Raw genomic sequence first — 19,822 nt, 5'->3', positions numbered from 1 at the left:
TGTACTGTGCAATCTAATAATAAAAGTTCCAATCAATCAATCAAAAGTGTGAAGGAAAAAAGATACTTTTTTATTTCAACCGTACATCCTGTCAAAAGCCTAAAGACTGACTGCACAGTTCCTGTCTTCACAATAAAAGTGCCGCTCCATCGCGCCTGCGCTTTCAAAATAAGAGTCTCCGAAAGCCAGCGCAAACAAGCTAGCAAGCTACGGAATTTGACGCCAATATATTTCTTGTAAAGTATATAAAACGAATATGGAAGCTGGAAACTTTCATGTGGTATTAGACAGAAAGGAAGAACTTTTCTTCTCCTCCATTTGAAAACGTGGACCTTATCATCACTACTGTCTGATTACAATCAACGCAAGTCATCAAAATCAGGTAATACACCAACTTATATTCTAGTCTTCATGAAAGAAAGGAATCTATATGTGTTAAACATGCATGTATATTCATTAAAACACCTTTAACATGTAAACAAAAACAGCAAAATAAATACATATAAATGATATACTGTATATATCAATGTATATGTATCTATGTATATATATATATATATATATATATATATATATATATATATATATATATATATATAATGTATGTGTGGGGAAAAAAATCACAAGACTATTTCATCTCTACAGGCCTGTTTCATGAGGGGGGGTTCCCTCAATCATCAGGAGATTTTAATGGGAGCATTCACATACCATGGATTATATAGGGCACAGAGTGGGTGGGTACAGGCTGGTGTAGGGGCGTGGTGATTGGCTCATGTGTTACCTAGGAGGTGTTTCCGTCTGTGGCGGCATGCTGTTACAATTTCGCTGCGCTTGTTGAGGGATGACAGGTCTGGACGGTAAATAATAAACAGTTTCTCTTTCAAGCATAGGTTGCATCTTTTATTACCACTATTGTAAGGTGTGCTGGATGCAAGAATTTGCCATGTTATTGAATATTCAACATTATTGTCTTTGAGGTCCCAAATGTGTTTGCTGAGTTCTGTGGTATTCCGCAGGTTTTGGTTCCTGAAAGAAGCCTTGTGATTGTTCCATCTGGTTTTGAACTCTCCCTCAGTTAATCCTACATATGTGTCGGATGTGTTAATGTCCTTGCGTGTTACCTTAGATTGGTAGACAACTGATGTTTGTAAGCACCCCCCGTTGCAGGGCAATCAGGTTTCTTTCGACAGTTGCAACCTTTGTTGGTTTTGGAGTCGCTCTGTCCGGGGGCCGGGGGCTCATTTGCAATTGTTTTGTTGTGGTTTGAGATGATTTGTCGTATATTGTTCATACAGCTGTAGCTCAATTTAATGTTGTTCTTGTTGAATACTTTTCTTAGGGTGTTGTCTTTGGGAAAGTGTTTGTCAATCAGATTGAGGAATTTGTGTCCAATGTTAGTTGAGACGTTTTTGCTGTATGGGGGGGTTGTACCAGATGATGTCGTTTCGTTTTCTGTTCTTTTTCGGTTGGTTTCCTGGCGTGGGTTCATAGGTGAGGGTGAAATTGTATCCGCTTTCATCAAGGGCTTTTTGGTACGGGGGGGTTGCTTGGTCAAATTCAGCTTTGCTAGATGACAGCATCGATAGCCTTTTATTAATTCCGGTAGGTATTCTTTTCGTGGTGGTGGGTGGGTGGTTGCTGTCATGGTGCACGTATTGGAGTGTTGTGTTGGGTTTCGTGAATGGTTGGTAGCTGTTATTTCTCAGGTTGAAAGTGATGTCAAGGAAGTTGACGGTTTGCTTGTTGGCTTCAATCGTGATCCGTAGGCCGTTCTCTTTGAAAATTTGGCATATGCTCTTCTTGGTATTCTCGCTGCTCCTTGGCGAGGCGCGACACACTGCCAGTCCGTCATCACGGTAAATACCAAGGTTCAGATTGAGGCTGGCGAGCTGGGAGAGGAGGAAACTCCCAACGAGTTCACACGTTTCTGCTCCGTCAAAACTTCCCATAGTGACGTCAAATGTTGCATTGTTCTTTTTTTGCCATGGTGTACTGTTGTGGATGAGAATGGAGTTTTTTGCGTGGATGATGATGTTTCTTTCGTTGCCTGTGATTGAGTCGTAGTCTGAGGCGAAGTCTAGTGCTTGAGTCAGTAGGTCTTGCGTGATGGATGGATGCAACATTTGACGTCACTATGGGAAGTTTTGACGGAGCAGAAACGTGTGAACTCGTTGGGAGTTTCCTCCTCTTCCAGCTCGCCAGCCTCAATCTGAACCTTGGTATTTACCGTGATGACGGACTGGCAGTGTGCCGCGCCTCGCCAAGGAGCAGCGAGAATACCAAGAAGCGCATATGCCAAATTTTCAAAGAGAACGGCCTACGGATCACGATTGAAGCCAACAAGCAAACCGTCAACTTCCTTGACGTCACTTTCAACCTGAGAAATAACAGCTACCAACCATTCACGAAACCCAACACAACACTCCAATACGTGCACCATGACAGCAACCACCCACCCACCACCACGAAAAGAATACCTACCGGAATTAATAAAAGGCTATCGATGCTGTCATCTAGCAAAGCTGAATTTGACCAAGCAACCCCCCCGTACCAAAAAGCCCTTGATGAAAGCGGATACAATTTCACCCTCACCTATGAACCCACGCCAGGAAACCAACCGAAAAAGAACAGAAAACGAAACGACATCATCTGGTACAACCCCCCATACAGCAAAAACGTCTCAACTAACATTGGACACAAATTCCTCAATCTGATTGACAAACACTTTCCCAAAGACAACACCCTAAGAAAAGTATTCAACAAGAACAACATTAAATTGAGCTACAGCTGTATGAACAATATACGACAAATCATCTCAAACCACAACAAAACAATTGCAAATGAGCCGTCGGCCCCCGGACAGAGCGACTCCAAAACCAACAAAGGTTGCAACTGTCGAAAGAAACCTGATTGCCCTCTCAACGGGGGGTGCTTACAAACATCAGTTGTCTACCAATCTAAGGTATCACGCAAGGACATTAACACATCCGACACATATGTAGGATTAACTGAGGGAGAGTTCAAAACCAGATGGAACAATCACAAGGCTTCTTTCAGGAACCAAAACCTGCGGAATACCACAGAACTCAGCAAACACATTTGGGACCTCAAAGACAATAATGTTGAATATTCAATAACATGGCAAATTCTTGCATCCAGCACACCTTACAATAGTGGTAATAAAAGATGCAACCTATGCTTGAAAGAGAAACTGTTTATTATTTACCGTCCAGACCTGTCATCCCTCAACAAGCGCAGCGAAATTGTAACAGCATGCCGCCACAGACGGAAACACCTCCTAGGTAACACATGAGCCAATCACCACGCCCCTACACCAGCCTGTACCCACCCACTCTGTGCCCTATATAATCCATGGTATGTGAATGCTCCCATTAAAATCTCCTGATGATTGAGGGAACCCCCCCTCATGAAACAGGTCTGTAGAGATGAAATAGTCTTGTGATTTTTTTTTCCCACACATACATATATTGCGCTCTACTACGGTATCGAGCACTATTTTTTGGATAACCTTATTAAGACATATATATATATATATATATATATATATATATATATACAGTATATATATATATATATATATATATATATATATATATATATATATATATATATGATATGAGTGTGTATGTTACTCATCAGTTACTCAGTACTTGAGTAGTTTTTTCACAACATACTTTTTACTTTTACTCAAGTAAATATTTGGGTGACTACTCCTTACTTTTTTCTTGTAAAGTATATAAAACGAATATGGAAGCTGGAAACTTTCATGTGGTATTAGACAGAAAGGAAGAACTTTTCTTCTCCTCCATTTGAAAACGTGGACCTTATCATCACTACTGTCTGATTACAATCAACGCAAGTCATCAAAATCAGGTAATACACCAACTTATATTCTAGTCTTCATGAAAGAAAGGAATCTATATGTGTTAAACATGCATGTATATTCATTAAAACACCTTTAACATGTAAACAAAAACAGCAAAATAAATACATATAAATGATATACTGTATATATCAATGTATATGTATCTATGTATATATATATATATATATATATATATATATATATATATATATATATATATATATATAATGTATGTGTGGGGAAAAAAATCACAAGACTATTTCATCTCTACAGGCCTGTTTCATGAGGGGGGGTTCCCTCAATCATCAGGAGATTTTAATGGGAGCATTCACATACCATGGATTATATAGGGCACAGAGTGGGTGGGTACAGGCTGGTGTAGGGGCGTGGTGATTGGCTCATGTGTTACCTAGGAGGTGTTTCCGTCTGTGGCGGCATGCTGTTACAATTTCGCTGCGCTTGTTGAGGGATGACAGGTCTGGACGGTAAATAATAAACAGTTTCTCTTTCAAGCATAGGTTGCATCTTTTATTACCACTATTGTAAGGTGTGCTGGATGCAAGAATTTGCCATGTTATTGAATATTCAACATTATTGTCTTTGAGGTCCCAAATGTGTTTGCTGAGTTCTGTGGTATTCCGCAGGTTTTGGTTCCTGAAAGAAGCCTTGTGATTGTTCCATCTGGTTTTGAACTCTCCCTCAGTTAATCCTACATATGTGTCGGATGTGTTAATGTCCTTGCGTGTTACCTTAGATTGGTAGACAACTGATGTTTGTAAGCACCCCCCGTTGCAGGGCAATCAGGTTTCTTTCGACAGTTGCAACCTTTGTTGGTTTTGGAGTCGCTCTGTCCGGGGGCCGGGGGCTCATTTGCAATTGTTTTGTTGTGGTTTGAGATGATTTGTCGTATATTGTTCATACAGCTGTAGCTCAATTTAATGTTGTTCTTGTTGAATACTTTTCTTAGGGTGTTGTCTTTGGGAAAGTGTTTGTCAATCAGATTGAGGAATTTGTGTCCAATGTTAGTTGAGACGTTTTTGCTGTATGGGGGGGTTGTACCAGATGATGTCGTTTCGTTTTCTGTTCTTTTTCGGTTGGTTTCCTGGCGTGGGTTCATAGGTGAGGGTGAAATTGTATCCGCTTTCATCAAGGGCTTTTTGGTACGGGGGGGTTGCTTGGTCAAATTCAGCTTTGCTAGATGACAGCATCGATAGCCTTTTATTAATTCCGGTAGGTATTCTTTTCGTGGTGGTGGGTGGGTGGTTGCTGTCATGGTGCACGTATTGGAGTGTTGTGTTGGGTTTCGTGAATGGTTGGTAGCTGTTATTTCTCAGGTTGAAAGTGATGTCAAGGAAGTTGACGGTTTGCTTGTTGGCTTCAATCGTGATCCGTAGGCCGTTCTCTTTGAAAATTTGGCATATGCTCTTCTTGGTATTCTCGCTGCTCCTTGGCGAGGCGCGACACACTGCCAGTCCGTCATCACGGTAAATACCAAGGTTCAGATTGAGGCTGGCGAGCTGGGAGAGGAGGAAACTCCCAACGAGTTCACACGTTTCTGCTCCGTCAAAACTTCCCATAGTGACGTCAAATGTTGCATTGTTCTTTTTTTGCCATGGTGTACTGTTGTGGATGAGAATGGAGTTTTTTGCGTGGATGATGATGTTTCTTTCGTTGCCTGTGATTGAGTCGTAGTCTGAGGCGAAGTCTAGTGCTTGAGTCAGTAGGTCTTGCGTGATGGATGGATGCAACATTTGACGTCACTATGGGAAGTTTTGACGGAGCAGAAACGTGTGAACTCGTTGGGAGTTTCCTCCTCTTCCAGCTCGCCAGCCTCAATCTGAACCTTGGTATTTACCGTGATGACGGACTGGCAGTGTGCCGCGCCTCGCCAAGGAGCAGCGAGAATACCAAGAAGCGCATATGCCAAATTTTCAAAGAGAACGGCCTACGGATCACGATTGAAGCCAACAAGCAAACCGTCAACTTCCTTGACGTCACTTTCAACCTGAGAAATAACAGCTACCAACCATTCACGAAACCCAACACAACACTCCAATACGTGCACCATGACAGCAACCACCCACCCACCACCACGAAAAGAATACCTACCGGAATTAATAAAAGGCTATCGATGCTGTCATCTAGCAAAGCTGAATTTGACCAAGCAACCCCCCCGTACCAAAAAGCCCTTGATGAAAGCGGATACAATTTCACCCTCACCTATGAACCCACGCCAGGAAACCAACCGAAAAAGAACAGAAAACGAAACGACATCATCTGGTACAACCCCCCATACAGCAAAAACGTCTCAACTAACATTGGACACAAATTCCTCAATCTGATTGACAAACACTTTCCCAAAGACAACACCCTAAGAAAAGTATTCAACAAGAACAACATTAAATTGAGCTACAGCTGTATGAACAATATACGACAAATCATCTCAAACCACAACAAAACAATTGCAAATGAGCCGTCGGCCCCCGGACAGAGCGACTCCAAAACCAACAAAGGTTGCAACTGTCGAAAGAAACCTGATTGCCCTCTCAACGGGGGGTGCTTACAAACATCAGTTGTCTACCAATCTAAGGTATCACGCAAGGACATTAACACATCCGACACATATGTAGGATTAACTGAGGGAGAGTTCAAAACCAGATGGAACAATCACAAGGCTTCTTTCAGGAACCAAAACCTGCGGAATACCACAGAACTCAGCAAACACATTTGGGACCTCAAAGACAATAATGTTGAATATTCAATAACATGGCAAATTCTTGCATCCAGCACACCTTACAATAGTGGTAATAAAAGATGCAACCTATGCTTGAAAGAGAAACTGTTTATTATTTACCGTCCAGACCTGTCATCCCTCAACAAGCGCAGCGAAATTGTAACAGCATGCCGCCACAGACGGAAACACCTCCTAGGTAACACATGAGCCAATCACCACGCCCCTACACCAGCCTGTACCCACCCACTCTGTGCCCTATATAATCCATGGTATGTGAATGCTCCCATTAAAATCTCCTGATGATTGAGGGAACCCCCCCTCATGAAACAGGTCTGTAGAGATGAAATAGTCTTGTGATTTTTTTTTCCCACACATACATATATTGCGCTCTACTACGGTATCGAGCACTATTTTTTGGATAACCTTATTAAGACATATATATATATATATATATATATATATATATATATACAGTATATATATATATATATATATATATATATATATATATATATATATATATATATGATATGAGTGTGTATGTTACTCATCAGTTACTCAGTACTTGAGTAGTTTTTTCACAACATACTTTTTACTTTTACTCAAGTAAATATTTGGGTGACTACTCCTTACTTTTACTTGAGTAAAAAATCTCTAAGGTAACAGTACTCTTACTTGAGTACAATTTCTGGCTACTCTACCCACCTCTGCTGAAACGTTAATGTCACACAACACAACACACAAAATAAACATGTAAAGCTCACTTTATGAAGTTATTCCTCATCCAAGAATCCCTCGAATTCTTCTTCTTCAGTGTCCGAATTAAACACCATTGATTTGTTTATGTTAAATTCTCTCGCTGCTGCTCTTTTCCCGTGTTCTACTGCGTGACTGATCGTCTTAAGTTTAACTCTGCGTCGTAAGCGTGTCTCTTAATAGGAGCCATTTTGGGGTTAGAAGCGCTTCTTCTTCTACGGGGGGAAATAAACCCGCCGTCTGCTTACCGTAGAAGAAGAACTTCTACTTCTACGGGGGAAAATGAAGTTGGCGGCTGTTTACCGTAGTTGCGAGACTTAAAATTTATGAAAATGAAGTTCAGGTTTGTTGTGGCTCAATATTGGTCCATATATAAGGCGCACCGGATTATAAGGCTCACTGTCAGCTTTTGAGAAAATTTGAGGTTTTTAGGTGCGCCTTATAGTGCGGAAAATACGGTACTTTAAAAAAGTAGTTTTATACTTGTGAGTGTTGATGACACAGCTTTGCAACAGTTGATATTCTAGTTTCAAGCATGTTTTACTCTATAGGTCATCAAATCTCAGCAACAAGCTGTAATATCTTACTGAGATCATTTAGGACCAAAATCCTTTAAACAAGTAAAACACTCTTACATAAAATCTGCTTAGTGAGAAGAATTATCTTATCAGACAGAAAATAAGCAAATATCACCCTTATTTGAGATATTTAATCTTACTTAGATTTTAGTTTGTGCAGTGCACTACATCACGATAGTTTTCAGCCGTATCACCCAGCTCTGCGTTACACATACCTAATTATACCTTAATATTGAACTTTGTCAGCAAAACTGATTTTATCTTACGTTTTATGAAGACCTAAATTCTGACAGATTTCAATAAAAGAATCTTCAAATCTTTACAAAAGCCCTAACTATGATCATGTGGCCCGCCTAGTGGTTGTGGCCCCAAACAGCCACAAAGACCTGCTTGAACATACAAGGAGAAAACTACACGGAACTAAAAAAATAAAATACAATAACAACTAGGGATGTCCGATAATGGCTTTTTGACGATATCCGATATTCCGATATTGTCCAACTCTTTAATTGCCGATACTGATATCAACCGATACCGATATCAACCGATACCGATATCAACCGATATATGCAGTCGTGGAATTAACACATTATTATGCCTAATTTGGGCAACCAGGTATGGTGAAGATAAGGTACTTTTTTGAAAAAATTTATAAAATAAGATAAATAAATTAAAAACATTTTCTTGAATAAAAAAGAAAGTAAAACAATATAAAAACAGTTACATAGAAACTAGTAATTAATGAAAATGAGTAAAATTAACTGTTAAAGGTTAGTACTATTAGTGGACCAGCAGCACGCACAATCATGTGTGCTTACGGACTGTATCCCTTGCAGACTGTATTGATATATATTGATATATAATGTAGGAACCAGAATAATAATAACAGAAAGAAACAACTCTTTTGTGTGAATGAGTGGAGGGAGGTTTTTTGGGTTGGTGCACTAATTGTAAGTGTATCTTGTGTTTTTTATGTTGATTTAATAATAAAAAAATAAAAATAAAAAAACAAAAAAAACAATACCGATAATAAAAAAAACGATACCGATAATTTCCGATATTACATTTTAACGCATTTAACGTCCGATAATATCGGCCTGCCGATATTATCGGACATTTCTAATAAAAACTTGTTATTGGACAATCAGTTACTTTTCGTCTCCTCTAGGAGTTACCGGAGAACGAGCACCTCCACCCCCCGCTCAGCATCACTGTTGTTGACTGGCGGGCGTTCGGCCGCAGCACGCTGGTTGGCAACCACGTCATCAACAACCTGATGACTTTCAAATACGTCACCCCCCCGCCTGCCGCCCGACAGACACGCACGGAGCCGCCAGAACCAGGACACGCTACGGGTACGACACAGAACCACATCTGTTTTGTGGTTTTGTCTTCGCCGTGACATTGTCTCTGGTCTAGGAGCCGCTGAAGAGACATCTTCCGCCGCGGCGTCAACTCGTCCAGATGTCCTCATCACCGTGGAGGAAGATGCCCCTCCTCCTCCCCACCAGAGCCCTACCACGAAGACGGACCCCGAAAGGAAGAAGGTGAACCTTTCATAAAGTTCTCCACCTGCCACAATCCAGCTCACATGCCATGCTGCGGGTGTGACACGTCAGGAGAGGCGCACTCGGAGCAGCCGTCGTTCCACCAAGCGGCGGAGGCGGACCATCGCTGATGAGTCGGCGGAGTGCGTCATTGACTGGTGGTCCAAATATTACGCGTCGGTGGAGAAGCAGGTAGCCCTGAATTCGGGGTGCAAATTTAACGGCCACAATCGTTGGCATTAGCATTTTAATCGTAGCATTTTTGCAGGTGTACACCTCATATTTTGTTACTTATGCTAGCGTTAGTATGCTAGCTTTTTTTCCCACTAGTTTTATAAGTGTACACTTCAGTCATATTTTGGTACTTGCTGCATGGTAATGGTAGCGTGCTAGCATTCAAACACATTTTTCAGGACCACACCTCAGAGTATTATATTTTGGTACTTGACACATGTTACAGGTAGCACTTTATAGCATACTAGCTTTTTCAGCTAATCCAACAGGTACAAACCTCAGTGACATATTGTCAGGTTCAAACACTGATGACATCTATTAAACAAGACAAGAAGCAAAGAATCAAACAGAGACAGAATTCAATTTGGACTCAATATTGAGGAGAAACGCGGCGACTGTACTCTCTGTACAGTCTTCCACCATGCTCTGATGAAAAAAGGTTTACGTCTCCTCCTTTATTTGGACACTCCCTGTTTACACAACATCATCTGCTTCCAAAGGAATGGAGGGTATGTAAACAGCTCTTGTTTTTGGTCACATTGAAAACAAAAGAAAAAGATGCCTCGGGCTCGGGCTAGTCCTGGATTCAGCTTGAGCAGGTCTTCGATGACAATAGATAACCCCCTCCCGTCTCCTCCCATCATACACAATGGAATTTTCCAAGCCTTTGCTTGGTGCAACAAAGACAGTCTCTTGTCTGTTCATTGGGAACTCAGAACGGAAAGTTTTTTTGATAATTTACATACAATTTTTCTGACACATATTTTTGTATTTCACTAATGCTATCTGTAAACATGCTAGATTTGTTTAGTTCATTTTGCTCATATTTATTGTTACTTGACGCTATCTGGCCGGTGTGCTAACTGTTAGCATTTCAGTTCGGCCTTGGCTGTTGAGCAGTCCTACGAAATTTCTACTTAAATTGTATTTTCTAGTTAACTGAAAAAAAAAATGTGTATATATATATATATATATATATATATATATTGTACTGGTTTTGTAGGCAAATACTTCCAAAATGGCCTCTGCATGATTCATTTATTTATTTATTTTTTAAATACCTGCAATAAACTGTTTTTGTTCCAGACCAAACAGACTGAAGGCTCTCTGCTTCCCCAAGTCTTCGAAAAAGGTAAGAACCTGGACAATTCCTGCTCACAGCAACGTAGCTGCATCATAATTCTGATTAGCAGCAAACATGGCCGCCCCTCCCTATGCGTAGATGGTGCGTAGGGCCGCGCGTTCTGTTGGTGGGCCTGTTTTGTGTTAAAAAGTAAAATGTCAATGAATAAATGACAGGATCGTCATTTGAAACATGTTTCTAGCTCCTTCCTGCTCTGTCACTGATAAGTATATAATGACATTGTTCTACATTGTCCACTGTGGAGCACAGCATTAGTGCTGGTCTTGTAAGGCAGTCCTGGAAGGTTCAATTTCCTGGTCGAAGTTGTCAGGAAGGTTTGCAAATTTATGTTTTTAATTATTTGTTCATTATGCATTATGTATTTTAGTTATCAGTATTTTATTTTTGTTTAGAATTTATTTACTATTATTAAATAATTAATTCCAAAAAACGTATAAAAAATCGTTTCACAGGAATAAAAAAAAGTTAAAAATGTTCAATTCCCCAGTCGGAGTTGTGTCAGGAAGGTTTGCAAATGTATGTTCCTAATTATTTATCATTTTTATTTATTACTTATTAGTATTTATTATTATCACATATTTAATTCCAAAAAAGTATAAAAAACGTTTCACAGGAATAAAAAAAAGTTTAAAATTTTCGATTCTCCGGTCAAAATTGTGTCAGGAAGGTTTGCAAATGTACTTCCTAATTATTTATTTATTGTGTATTTATCATTATTTATTGTTCATGTATTTATTTTTGTTATTCATTTATTATTATCACATATTTAATTACAAAAGAGTATAGAAATCGTTTCACATGAATAAAAAAGGTTTAACGTTTTGGATTCTCGGTCAGACTTGTGTCAGGAAGGTTTGCAAATGTATGTTTGTAATTATGTATGTATTCATCATTATTTAATGTCCAATAATTATTTGTTTGTTTAGATTGTATTTATTGTTATATCATTTGAAAAAAGTATAAATATTTTCGATTCTCGGTCAAAGTTGTGTCATTAAGGTTTGCAAATGTATGTTCCTAATTATTTATTATTAATTATTTGTTTATGTATTTATTATTTTTATTTATTTTTTATGATCATATATTTAATTCCAAAAAAGTATAAAAATCGTTTCTCAAATTTAAAACTTCTGAGTTGTGTCAGTAAGGTTTGCAAATGTATGTTCTTATTTATTTATTGTGTATTTATCATAATTTTTTATCCTGTATTATTTATTTATTATTCACATTTATTTACAAAAAAGTATAAAAATCATTCCACAAGAATAAAAAAAAAGTTGAAAACTTTCGATTGGTCGGAATTGTGTCGGAAAGATTTGTAAATGTTCTTAATTATGTATTAATTTATTTATTTATTGTGTATTTAACATTCATTATTTATTGTTTATTATGTATCATGTAGTATTTATATGTATTATTATTTCTTAATTATTTTATTTCATTATTATTATATATTTAATTCCAAAAAATATAGTTGTGTCAGGAAGGTATGCAAGGTATGTTATTAATTATTTATTAATTTATTGTGTATTTAACATTGTGTATTGTTTATGTATTATTTATGTAGTATTTCTATTTATTATTAATATGTATTCCAAAAAAGTATACAAATAATTTCACATAAACATTTTCGATTTCCCGGTTGGAGTTGTGTCAGGAAGGTATGCAAATATATTTCCTTAATTATTTATTAATGTCTTTATTTATTGTGTATTCATCATAATTTTTAAACATTTTATTATGTATTTATTATTCACATTTAATTACAAATAAGTATACAAATCATTCCAGTCATAAGAAAAAGTGTTTGCAAATGTATGTTCCTAATTATTATTTATTTATTTCTTGTGTATTTAGCATTAATTATTGTTTTATTACGTAGTATTTACATTTATTATAATTATTTATTACTTATTTAATTTCATCATTAAATATTTCATTCCAAAAAAGTATACAAATCGTTTCACATGAATACAAATTTTTGAAAATGTTCGATTTACCGGTCGAAGTTGTCAGGAAGTTATGCAAATGTATGTTCTTAATTATTTATTAATTTATTGTGTATTTATCATTATTTTTATAATAATAATAATAATACATTTTACTTATAAGGCGCCTTTCTGGGCACTCAAGGACACCGTACAAAAGCAAAACAATAAAATCAAATTGGATAAAAACAACAACAACAACAAAGATAGAGAAAAAAAGATGATTACAATGAATAAGCAGTCAGGAATAGGTGTGTTTTTAGTCTTGATTTGAAGAGGGATATTGAGTCTAAGTTACGAAGGTCTGGTGGTAAAGAGTTCCAAAGATGTGGGGCAGAGCGGCTGAAAGCTCGGACACCCATGGTGGACAGTTTAAATAAGGGGACAATGAGATGGATGAAGAAGATCTTAGGGAACATGAGGGCGTGGCGACATGGATCAGGTCAGAGAGATATGACGGAGAGAGGTTATGGATGGCTTTAAAAGTGAGAAGAATTATTTTAAAGTGGATACGATGTTTGATGGGTAGCCAGTGGAGTTGCTGCAGAACAGGGGTGATGTGCTGGATTTTTATGTATTATGTATTTATTATTCACATTTAATTACAAAAAAGTATAAAAATCATTCCACATGAATAAAAAAAAAATTCAAAATGTTTTGTATAAAACTCAGCAGCCAACACATAAGTCACAAACTGTCTTGACTGTAACATTTCAAAATGTGAAGAATGTTCTCCCACGTGCCACAGGGTTCTGTTTTAGGGCCGGTTTGATAGTCACAACGTGAGTTGTTGTTCAGATAGATCCTATCAAACTGGTAACGCACACATTGTCGTGTGTTACAGCTTTGCCGTACCACAGCTTGCTCAGCGATGGAATAGACTCTTTAGGTAAGATGTGGAACGGAAGATAAACGTAGAGCAAAAATGTGCCATACTCAACAACTTACTCTCTCTGACAAGAGATAAGTACTGAAACTCGGATCCTTAACAGCATCGATGCCGACATACACCGTAGTCAAAAAAAAAAATGCAGCTCTCTCTTCCTCTTTTTGGTACTCAATGACAGCATTGACATGTTTGTACAGCGATCCACACATCACTTCCTCATTATGCACCAATCAGGGTTAAGACGAGGAGGTTGCATCATCAAACCTAACTGTGAGCAACAAGTGTGACTGAAGAGCTTGTAAGATGCTCATGTGCTTGTACAGCTTCATGGGAAGAAAGGAAGTCCACCGTTCCTAATGACAGCCGTCAAGAGCCCAAAAATCAAACAACACACTTCCCGGCCTTCACAATAAAAGCGCTGAGCCAAAAAAACAAGTGGCCCAGCTTACACGAGCATGTTTTGTTGCACATTTGCTGTGTTCTGTAATTCTTTTGGTTTTGCTGTGATAATTATGACAAAATGTATGTAATATGGGTTTTATGTCATATTTCTTAATTGTGAGTGCTGAAAAGTATCAAGTATCAACACGTTCAAATAGTCAATGTTAGCATGCTAACATGTTAACTTTTCTTTGCTATTTTTGCAACCCGAGTCATTTGACTTAGTACTAAACACATGCTAACATCAGCATGCTGACTTCTTTTGCTAATTTTACCACCATATACGCCAGAGTATAAGAACTAAGTACTTGAGTTAAGTATGCTAACATTAGCATGCTAACTTCTTTCGCAAATTTTACAACACGCCACACTATAAGAACAAAAGAGTTAAGTATGCTCACATTAACATGCTAACGTTTTAGCCAATCTTACCGCCGTACACCTCAGACTCGTATAACTTGGTACATGACGCTCGCTGACTATTAGCATGCTACATTTTTTTAGCTAATTTTGCATGTTTATGCCTCGGAGTCATAGAACTTGGTACCTGTACTTTTGGATTTCAGTTCGACTTGCGCATGTCGGCCGCTAGGGTGTTTCCGCGGCTTGCGCACATAGAGCATTCACGCACGATTTATCCCGATATCGCAAATTCTAGTTAATTACTTAACATTTTATTTACATGATTGAAGTATTTAAATTACAATTCAGTTCAACTTACATGTCACAAAATCCTTAAATTAAAATGCCATGTATTAAATAGGGCTGTGCAACGATTAACATTTTTAATTGCGATTTATCCTATCATCTGTAGTTAACTCATCAATAACTGCTATTAATCGCATTTTGACATCATTTTTAAAAGATTTAATAAAGTGTGGCTTCGGCAGATCATTTTCAAGTTTTTAATACCATCAACATGGGTCTGCACAATTTGTTCAAATGTTTATTAAACTATGCTTTTTTAAATAGCTCAACACAAAATGTACACACACGTTTTCTTACACACCACAGACTCAATCAATTTAATTTGGAATATGCAAAAACTTCACAAGCACACATTGTTGCTGAAGAGATCAGCGGTCCAAAGGAAGTATCTGGTCGCACCCCTGTGCCATAAGCAGCATTTCGAAAAGAAAAACAAAGAAAGAACCAACGGCAACTCTCTAACACATGCTTACCACTTCTGACACAGGCTCACGAAAAAGAAAAACTACTATAATCGACAATAAAAAATGGGACTTTTTGGACAAGAGTTACTCCGGCGATGACTCGGCTCACGGAGGCAGATGCAAATGGCTTTGGTCTTATCGGGAGAACCGACCTACCATTCATTGTGATTTGTTTCTTTGTCCGTTTCTGCTCCGTGTTTATTCGCGCTTCCCTAGCATCTTAGTTCTGAGTGGTTGATCTTTCTCGCTGCTAGCAGCACACAGTGTTTCTGTTCTATGGCAGCTAATACCTTGAAGCTAGTTTTTTTTTCTACTCCTAGCTGCAGTTTTATCAATCATTTTCTCAGAACTCAAACTGTTGTTGTTCCATCAGTGAGTAGCTCCTCGGATGTGGACAAGAAGAAGAAACAGAAGGGAAAAGGAACACCGGACCAAAACCTGAGTTTGAGTCTGCCCACCAAACTTGCCATGCTACAGGTATACTCGTCAACAAACTACAATAGTACCTCAACGTGCAAGTTTTATCGGTTCTTTGACCAAAACACTTGTATCTCAAATCAGCCCAACCCATTGAAATTAATTGAAATCAATGCAATCCCAAACAGCACAGTGGACAATGAACCAATCAGTTACCGACTGGTCGATAAGGCTGAGATAGCATGCTATCTTCCAGAATCTGAATAGCGGTGGAGAAGAGTAGCTGTTCTTCAGGCGATGTGCTGGGATTGTTACTCTCACGCTAGGTTTGGCAGCAGCAGGACCGGAGAGGAGGACACCACCGGTTTGGAGAGACCGACTACCTGGACACCGCATTGCGGAGCAGCTCCAGGAAGTGGGCAGAAAGTAAAGCCATTGGTGGAGGAGCAAGCCTGGGCAGTGCCACTGGAGGACGTAGCTGACTTTGGAAAACCAAGTCATGTCCTTTTCTAGCTATAAACCAATGCAAACAAGTCAGACCGGATGTTTTTGGTCAGATTTTACGGGGTTCACTCTGGCATTCGTTACACCAGCTAGCGGCAAGTAGGCTCGTAACTCACATTTATGCTCGTAACTTAAAGTAATGCAAACAGCCGAGAGACAGCTTGTATCTCAAAATACCCATAAGTTGAGGTACTACTGTACAAGTCACAGAAAGAAAATAGTCTCTTCTAACGGACTTGGGACTCTGCAGCTGTATAGCAAGGAGCTGGAGGCCGAGTTCGGACCTTTTAACGACTGGGTAAACACGTACGACCTGTTCCGAGGGAAGGCTAACGAGGAAGAGGGCTCGACAGAGGAGAGGTTCGTCGGCAAGTTTAAGGTGAGGATTTTCAACAAATGAACGTCCCCGACGTGGACTTTGTCCTTTGCCGCAACACAAGTTCTCTGTCTGCAGGGTCGTTTCTGCCTGTATAAGCTGCCTGGGGACGAAGACGGAGACTGGGACGAGGACGACGGACAGCTCAGGGTCAACAGAGGGATCCCGGCCAACAACCCAGTTCAAGTCCTGATTCGGGTTTACATCGTCTCTGTGAGTTGGCTTGAAAAATCAACAATGCATTTTAAGTACTGCTGATGTTTTTTTGTTCTCCTGAAGGCGTCTAACCTGCACCCTGCAGACCCGGATGGAAAGGCAGACCCGTACGTTGTGGTTCAACTGGGCAAGAACGAAATTAAAGACAGAGACAACTACATCCCAAAACAGCTCAACCCTGTCTTTGGAAGGTTGAAACCTTTGTCTCGTAGAAGTCTCCAGCGATCAAATAGCTACTCCTTCAATTCGTTCCTTCTTTCCAACAGGTCGTTTGAGATGCAGGCGACGTTCCCCAAAGATTCTCTGCTCTCAGTGCTCATATATGACTACGACATGGTGGGAGGGGATGATCTGATAGGAGAGACACGGATCGACTTGGAGGACCGCTTCTTCAGCCGACACCGGGCCACCTGCGGACTCCCTACCGAGTATAGCCTGTGAGTTTCAGCTAGCAGCTCCAACGTATAGAACCACGTCTTCACCTGCAGCACGTGTCCCCCAGTGAAGGTTATAATGCCTGGAGAGACTGCCTGAAGCCGTCAGAGCTGCTGTCCAAGCTGTGCAGAGAACGTGGTCTGGACGGTCCTCATTTCAGTCCGGGACGCATCACTGTGGCCAACAAAGTCTTTGCTGGAAAGACGCTCTTCATGCAAGAAGGTACAGTACACAGCACGAATAATGATACCTCGACAATGTTCCTGACTTATGAAAACTGTCCTAGATGAGGAACCCACAGAATCCTATGAGCACTTGTCCTTAAAGATCCTCCATCGTTGGGGCGAGATTCCAGCTGTGGGGTGCAAGCTGGTGCCAGAACACATCGAGACCCGAACTTTGTTTAACAAGGCTCGGCCGGGGATGGACCAGGTAGGACCGAAGAGTCTCATGAGATGCTTTACATGGAGTCTTAGTTGCTGGTCTTTTAACTCGTGGTTGTTTGTGCACGAGGGAATAGGGTCAGGTCCAGATGTGGGTTGACATGTTCCCCATGGATCTGCCTCATCCTGGACCAGCAGTGGATATTTCACCTCGCAAGCCCAAAGGGTGAGGCGAGCACCTTGTAGAACCACATCATGCAACCTCATACTGAACGCTGGTAATTGTATGCAGCTACGAGCTTCGCGTCGTCATCTGGAACACAGAGGACGTCATCCTGGAGGACAGCAACTTCCTGACTGGTCAGAAGTCCAGTGATATTTATATCAAGGGGTAATGGCAGTTTGCAAGGTGACCGATAGCGTTGCCACAATACTAGACTTGCTTGGACTCCTCCTTGTTCACAGATGGCTCAAGGGTTTGGAGGATGACCGCCAGGAAACAGACGTCCACTACAACTCACTGACGGGGGAAGGGAACTTCAACTGGCGCTTCGTTTTTCCTTTCAGCTACCTGCCTGCTGAGAAGGTGATCATAGCTGAAGGTTTAGGCAGACTCACCCAGACTACTCTTAAAAGTTATATCGTTTTTGTCTGAGAGGGTTCCAAAATACTGCATCATATACAACAACATAACATTAGGGAGTGGGCTATGTGGGCTGGATGCTAACATTACATTCTAGCATCTTTCTAGGTTAGCAACACTAGCACAGCTATGTGAGCTTCATGTTAACATTACATTTTCCCATCATTCTAGGTTAGCATAGCTATGTGGGGCATACTTGCCAACCCTCCTGAATTTTCCGGGAGACTCCCGAAATTCAGCGCCTCTCCCAAAAAACTCCCGGGACAAATATTCTCCCGAAAATCTCCCGATTTTCAGCCGTAGCTGGAAGCCATGCCCCCTCCAGCTCCATGCGGACCTGAGTGAGGACAGCCTTTTTTCATGACGGGAGGACAACGGGGTGACAAGAACTAAATCATCCAGACTAGAGATAAATTGTATTATTATGTTTATTTTACCTAAAAATAAATATATTTATTAATTTTAAAAAAAAAAAAAGTTTACTATATTTTGCTAAAAACATCAAACTTAATTGTATTTTTATTTGTATTTTTTCGTGACTCCTTATTACATCCAGCCATAGAATTATACATTAAAATAAACATATTTCAAATAATTGATTTTAAATTAGCCATAGAATTATACATTAAAATAAACATATTTCAAATAATTGATTTTAAATTATCATAATAATTCATTTAAAATGACCATATTTAATTATTAAAATAATTGCTTGTTTATCAACAACTTTAGCATTTTATTCATTACATTTTGAAACTCTCAGAAGCCAAGTTATGTTATATTCCTTAATATTTATTTATGCAAGTTTGAAGTATCAATTATCTAAACAGTTTTGTTTGCATATTTTCAGGATGTAGATATCTGTGTGTATATATATATATATATATATATATATATATATATATATTATATATATGTATGAAATACTTGACTTGGTGACTAGCTGTCAATATACTCCTCCCCTCTTAACCACGCCCCGCCCCACGCCCCCACCTCCCGAAATCGGAGGTCTCAAGGTTGGCAAGTATGATGTGGGGTAGATGCTAACATTACATTTGAACATCATTAAAGGTCATCAATGCTTGCACAGCTATGTGGGCTACATGCTAACATTACATTCTAACATATTTCTAGGTTAGCAACACTAGCACAGCTATGTGAGCTTCATGTTAACATTACATTTTACCATCATTCTAGGTTAGCATAGCTATGTGGGCTACATCTTAACATTACATTTTAACATCCTCTTTGGTTAGCAAAACAAACATAGCTATGCTAACATTACATTTCAACATCATGCTAGGTTAATGTATTATATGTAATGTATAACTTCACATCTTTAACTGACAGTTGGCAGAGCTTGATTTTAAGATGTGTAGAGAAACCCTTTGTCCTTTCTCCTTTTTTTTTTTTTTTTTACAAAATGTTGGGCATATATCACCAATTTAGGGGTGGGTCAGAAGCGGTACCACGAAAAGC

The 19,822-nt window shown here is 39.3% G+C and overlaps 1 protein-coding gene across 2 annotated transcripts in view; it reads left to right on the top strand.

The window, feature by feature from the left end:
• fer1l6 (fer-1 like family member 6) overlaps window positions 1-19,822 on the top strand; it is a 75,211-nt gene that overhangs the window by 50,415 nt on the left and 4,974 nt on the right. For both annotated transcript variants that reach the window (XM_072914516.1, XM_072914517.1), the window contains 15 exons: window positions 9,123-9,309; window positions 9,374-9,501; window positions 9,574-9,693; window positions 10,822-10,867; window positions 13,712-13,756; window positions 15,743-15,846; window positions 16,541-16,669; window positions 16,745-16,879; window positions 16,946-17,073; window positions 17,149-17,319; window positions 17,385-17,539; window positions 17,604-17,749; window positions 17,838-17,926; window positions 17,993-18,091; window positions 18,166-18,286. In XM_072914516.1, coding sequence (XP_072770617.1) covers window positions 9,123-9,309; window positions 9,374-9,501; window positions 9,574-9,693; window positions 10,822-10,867; window positions 13,712-13,756; window positions 15,743-15,846; window positions 16,541-16,669; window positions 16,745-16,879; window positions 16,946-17,073; window positions 17,149-17,319; window positions 17,385-17,539; window positions 17,604-17,749; window positions 17,838-17,926; window positions 17,993-18,091; window positions 18,166-18,286 — 1,803 coding nt within the window. The remainder of the gene's footprint in view (window positions 1-9,122; window positions 9,310-9,373; window positions 9,502-9,573; window positions 9,694-10,821; window positions 10,868-13,711; window positions 13,757-15,742; window positions 15,847-16,540; window positions 16,670-16,744; window positions 16,880-16,945; window positions 17,074-17,148; window positions 17,320-17,384; window positions 17,540-17,603; window positions 17,750-17,837; window positions 17,927-17,992; window positions 18,092-18,165; window positions 18,287-19,822) is intronic.

Source organism: Nerophis lumbriciformis, linkage group LG13, assembly GCF_033978685.3.
Source record: "Nerophis lumbriciformis linkage group LG13, RoL_Nlum_v2.1, whole genome shotgun sequence".
Taxonomy (NCBI): domain Eukaryota; kingdom Metazoa; phylum Chordata; class Actinopteri; order Syngnathiformes; family Syngnathidae; genus Nerophis; species Nerophis lumbriciformis.
This window is presented reverse-complemented; position numbering and strand designations above follow the sequence as displayed.